Here is a 6000-nt window from a genome sequence, read left to right as displayed (position 1 = left end):
GAGTGTAACATGATTTGGAGGAGACAGGTAAATTTGGACTTCTGGTCTTCTAAGCTCTCCGCCAATGGGAGTTTTCCTCATACCACTTCAGGATCAACAACTTGGCAACAAATCAATTACTCTTTTACAACAGATCAAATCAGGCTGGCAGAAGGTGGAACTCATGGCTGTGGTCTCCTCTCATATAGCAACTTGTGCTACTAGAAACACTTATGGGGGGGAAAAAGTTCTCAATCGTTCTTCCCTTTTACAGAATCAAAGCCTTTGTGAATAATCGCTGTAAACCTCATACACCTCACCAAAACTGACTGTACAGTAAACCGGCAACTAAAGTAACAGGTACTGGCAACTACCAAAAGTGGTGAAATGGTCCCATATTATGGCCTGTTCTTCTTTATTCTTCAATGGGATACGGACATCAATGGCAAGGCCCAAACTTGTCGTCCATTCTGGATGCCATTGAAATGATTGTGTCTCTTGAGCCATATCAGACGGCTGTTGAGTCAACCTATAGATGTTGGTCTGAAGTCAAATATAGGCCAGGTCAGGCAAAGGATGGCATTCTTCCCTCCTCAGGGGCTAATTGTGAACCAAATGGGTTTTTACGACAATTGACAGTGCCATGTGCTTACCATTAGACAAATTCTTTTATGATTCCAGATTTTACTGGTAGATGACATTATCACTGTCTGACCACCACCTGGTCCTGCACTAGATCAAAAGTTACCAGAGGCCATAATGAGATTTAACATTTTAAATTATATTTTGTTTGTCAAAATTTTTAGCCAATGAGACCTGCAAGTAATAGTACACAGTATTTTCTTTTGTCTCCTTTAATGACATAAAATGCAACGGAAGGGAAGAGAGAAGTTAACATTACTGACACTAGAATAATCAAATTTTGTTATGTTATACATGTACAGCAACTAACTGCTTTACAAAAAGCAAAATAATACAGTATCATCACATGTATTTACAGTGTAGTAAATATACCTTTATCAATTTTACACAAAAATTATTTACAGATAACATACTGCAGTTTAAAAAAATCTGTGGCCAACACTAGCAGTGACTTCTTGCGATAAGGTCTGTTGCATAACATTGACTGAGAGAAACACCTTTGATTTGTAGATCGTTTGTGCGTGCGCACACATGAGACAGACCCCGACCCAGAAACTAAATCCAGGACAGTGACGCTAGACTCAGCTAGCCCTGGGTTAATCAACATTTGACTGTATTGTCTCTAGGGCACCATTCTTAAGACCACACTGAAACGTGTTGTTAATCGTACAAGATATTGTTGCTGTTTCATTTTTTTTTAAACACCATGGCAGCTACACAATTGTCCCTAAAGGAGTCACGTTTGCTGAATACCACAAATTTAATACTAAGTTTTTTTGTTGTAATAATTATTTGTTTTGGCAAAGTTCTTGCATATCATATTTTAAATTCATAGTTTTTCCAGGACTGTAAACAAATATAAAAAAGACAACGCCTTTGTTATTTGAATCAGTAAAATAAATGCAATGGTTATGTACAGTTTCTATGATTGCTGCAATGAACCTAACGTGAGAGTGTTAAATGTGCTTTAAACATGGTGATTGGTTACTGTACCTACAGTTTAAAGGTTTCTTTTGTGAAACATAGGGAGTTCTCCTCAGAGCAAAAATCACCAACGGATGTGATTAATTCCTACCCATTAAGCCACTTTGTAGATTGCTGAAAAGTGCACACAAACAGCAAAGCACTTTTCATTATTATATAAAAGGCAAATAAGTTAGATCCATCCTTTCTGCAATTAATGGCTTCCATTTTTGACAACTATTAACAGTGTTGATAAGATTTTCAGTGCCTTTTTCTCTTGCCCAAACCCACCCCCAAACAAAGATGACAGGTAAGCAAATTAAAAATATTTCTTTCCTTTTGAAACGGTACATTCTCCAAACCAGGACGACTTTCTGGAAACATTGCAGAAAACACTGGTGACATGAAAGAAGAAATGAAGAAGGTAGCAGGGGCAATTTTCAGTTGTTGTTATTGATCGTCAGGCAGCATATTATCTGATGTGGCAGGAACAGAAGCTTCTTTCTTGAGGGTGGGGAAGGGGTAGGAGGGCTTCACCTCAGCAAAGTCCAACAAGATTTGATGGGTCAGTCCCAAAACACTTCACACGATCTTCTTTATGCTGGGACGCTTGAAGCTGCCAGCACTGCGCTGTTTCTGCACTTGGCTTGCAGATCCATGGCGGGTTCGCCCACTGTTGGTGTGTCCTGATGTCGGCGAAAGCTCCACATTCTCTTTATCGATCCCTGCAAAGTCACAGAAATACACATGGTAAAAGTTATTCATTTGAAGATAATGTTTTGGCGGTTGTAAAATTGCTGGAGGCCTGATACAATATCAAGTGTAGCAGCTACAAGGGCAATCAAGTCCCTCAGACATGTTCTTGGTATCTGTGCCCTCCTCAACACAGATGGAATAAGCCAATCAGGACAGGTTACCCAGAACATCATCTCAGGAGACATCACACCAAGGCGTGTACTGTCACAAACACATACCATCTTCAAAATGCTACTGCATTCCAGGTGACAACACTTGCGCATTAACTTGTGTGGAGCTGGTGTTATGGGCGAACTGCCTGAATTCTAACCTGCTAAGATTCCATAGCTACAAGTCTAATGTTCTGGTTTCCAGTTCGCCCTTCCTCTGTCCTGAAGGTGGCAATTTATATTGGTCAGCTTTGATACATACCAGCAACTCTCTGCTACTTAACTCAAGTACTCAGTACCACATCCCTCATCCCAGCTGTGCTTGCAGGTTTGCATTTCACAGGGAAAGTGAAACATACACGATCCAGACACCAAAAAAAAAACAAGTGGGGTGACGAATCGCCAAAACATGTGTAATTCTCTGCCGTTTCTGGACTTCAATATGGAAAATGGCAGAAATAACTGAACATTTTTCATTGGCCAGCACTGACAGTGCAAAATGGCAAGCTATTTGACCGTTGCGGGCTTGTCACAATGTTCCCTCACACCATGTTTAATAAGGATCACCAACATTGACCAGGGGTTAAGGTGCTTCCTTGGCTTTCCCCTTGCACAGCCATCAGGCTAAGTGGTGCCCTTGCTGAGATCTGTTGATTGAACGCTAGAGATTTTTTCCAAACAAGAGCAAGTTCTGTTGATTCAGCCATCGAATCTATCATTCTTCTGACAGATGCATGACGATAATTCTTGATAATATTGTTCCAAAAGAATTGCTCTAAATACATCAAATAAAGTAGTCACTTAGAAGTGTGATATTTTTGCAAAGCGTCAATAATATCTAGATTCACTATTTGATGTGGGTTTGAAGGTAATTGTTTAAAATAAAAACAACCTGCTCAGAAATGCTTTGACACATCTCTAGGGCAGGTGGACTTGAATGCAGTTCTTCTGGCCCGGAGGTGAGGACACCGCCACCAGGATAGGGGCAGCAACAACAGACATTTTCATACAGTGTTAAATTAAGAGCTACTAACTCATCAGCATTAATTTTCCATTATTCAAAGAGGCTAACTGCAACACAATAACAAAATGAAAACCCATATGCCTCTTAGGATGAGACTTCATTGATTATGGCAACACAATTATTTCCAATGATTATCACCAATGCAACAGGTTGACAACATCTTGGTTTTGTGCAGGCAACACACATATGGTAGCACTTGTAGCTCACTAATAAAATATTAAAAATGATACCAAGACCACACAGAATTTTAACTGAACCTAGGTGGAATTGGCAAGGAGCCCAGAATCAAACGTAGAATTGTGCTAATGTTTCCTGCACAGATATTTTGGATGGGAATTGATTATATAGTATAGAATCAGGGTAGATTAAAAGAATGCTTGCACATATGCGATGAATGGATTGAAAATCAAGGGGGCGGGGACATTCTTTGTGAGAAATTGCCTTTCCTGACCAGAACTGCACATATTACACCAAGTTTTACTTCCCTTCCTTCGGATTCTGCTCTGTCAGAAATGAAACCAAATAGCATGTTTGCTAATTTTATGGCCTTATCAATACCTATTGCTTGTTTTTGTAATCTGAAAAATGATGTACGTTTATTTCACAGGTTTCACAACAATGGATGTTTCAAAGCACTTTACAGCCAATAACCTAGAGAGAATTCTCACCAACTTTGCTACCAAGATGAACCACTCACATTTTACTAGATTGTGTGTTATTTGTCATTTATTTTGCCATTCTACAAACGTGTTTGTCTCCTCCAGTGTTTTGTTGCTGTCCTCTACATTTCCCAAATTCCAGTTGTGATGTTTTAAAAAATGGTCCTGGAATAATTGTAGCCATGAAGAGTCAGATTTCCAGCCTGATCGAGGGGGGCATGTATTTTAATTTGTAACATCCCACCCCACAAGTAGACACTTAAAGCACAAAGCCCTAAAACGTATAAGAAAACAGTTTAGAAATGAAAATGTTGGGTTATTTGAATACTTTTGGTAAGGGTTTTTGATTTAGAGTATTTTTGCCTTCATGAAGGGTCTAGGCCCGAAACGTCAGCTTTTGTGCTCCTGAGATGCTGCTTGGCCTGCTGTGTTCATCCAGCCTCACATTTTGTTATCTTGGAATTCTCCAGCATCTGCAGTTCCCATTATCTCTGATACCTTTGGAATAGTGTGTCTGCATGAAAACTGCTGATTTAGAGCAAGGTAGAGAAGCTTCATGGAAACAAGGCGAGGGGGAAAAAACAAAGGGAATGATGTTGAGAATGAACGAATATTTTGGACATACATTTAAAATGTCACATCCCTTTGCCACCACAGGTCAACCCGTAATATTTCTTACTAAAATTGCTAATCCACTGAAAATTTATGTTGTTGTGTGCTTGGGGCATGTAGATGGAATGATAAAAGGCTCTTGATTTGAAGATGCAAACAGTTAAAATGAAAAAAGATAACACGCTAAATTGGTGGTCTATATTTTGAGAGAGTGTATCTCTCTTTTTACATTAAGCATTTGGGGGTTTGAGGCCTCAGAGCAATTTAAGGCACTTGAGGCAAATGGAATCTGGGGGAAAATGCTCACTGGAGATTAGGTCAATTTCTCTCCATGACCACCCTCTAAACTTGCTCATCTTGTTTGTGTCTTTGTTCATGATCTCCACACACCTCGAGTTATCCTACATAAAGGTGAAGTTATCCAAAACCTTGCTGTCTGTATCTTAACATACATGGAATCCTGTTCCCATATCTCCTCTGTTTTCCTCCTCTAATGTACTCCTTAAAACCTAACTCTTGGACCAAACTTTTGGCCCCTGACTGAATACCTCCTTATGCAGGTTGGTGTTTCTTTTTACCTTTCGTAATGCTCTTGTGAGACATTTCTTAGAACATTTTATAAAGAGGTTACGTCAATACAAGAGATCGTGAGATCGTAAGAAGTGCTGATGCTGGAGTCTGAGTTAACATAGTGTGAAGCTGGAGGAATGCAGCAGACCAGGCAGCATCAGAGGAGTGGGAAAGAACACAGCAGTCCAGACAGCAGAGGTGGTGATGCTGCCTGGCCAGCTGTGTTCCTCCAGCTCCACACAGTGTTATATCAAGACAAGTTGTCATGGCCCCACTGCAATAATAGCTGCGGTTTGCAGACCAATCCCCTAAGGAGAATGCTTTTGTCAATATTATGCTAGTCAGATCCAGGTGAACGGGCAACGTATCGTGAATGTACCACCTAAAAAAGGCTGTGGATGCAGATTCAACAGTAACTTCCCACAGTGAACAAGTTAACATGTTATGTGGGTGGGTTGGCAGTGAATGGGAAGGGGCAAGAGAGTGGAATGAATTGGATAGCTCTTCCAAGAGCTGACAGAAGAGGCAGGATAGATGGCCTCCCGTGACTTTCATAGAATCCCTACAGTGTGGAAAGAGGCGTTCAACCCATCGGGTTCATACTGGCCCTCCAAAGAGCTTCGTACTGTAGCCCTATAATCTCACA

At 40.4% G+C, this 6000-nt stretch overlaps 1 protein-coding gene across 4 annotated transcripts in view; it reads right to left on the bottom strand.

Moving 5' to 3' along the window:
- Positions 1 to 817: 817 nt before the first annotated feature.
- The window catches only part of nf1a (neurofibromin 1a), a 313607-nt gene continuing 308424 nt past the window's right edge, over positions 818 to 6000 (bottom strand). For all 4 annotated transcript variants that reach the window (XM_059655316.1, XM_059655318.1, XM_059655317.1 and 1 more), the window contains one exon: positions 818 to 2309. In XM_059655316.1, coding sequence (XP_059511299.1) covers positions 2167 to 2309 — 143 coding nt within the window. In that variant the 3' untranslated portion in view covers positions 818 to 2166. The remainder of the gene's footprint in view (positions 2310 to 6000) is intronic.

Source organism: Stegostoma tigrinum, chromosome 27, assembly GCF_030684315.1.
Source record: "Stegostoma tigrinum isolate sSteTig4 chromosome 27, sSteTig4.hap1, whole genome shotgun sequence".
NCBI classification, from domain to species: domain Eukaryota; kingdom Metazoa; phylum Chordata; class Chondrichthyes; order Orectolobiformes; family Stegostomatidae; genus Stegostoma; species Stegostoma tigrinum.
The sequence above is the reverse complement of the archived record's forward strand: the minus strand, read 5'-3'. Positions and strand labels throughout refer to the sequence as shown.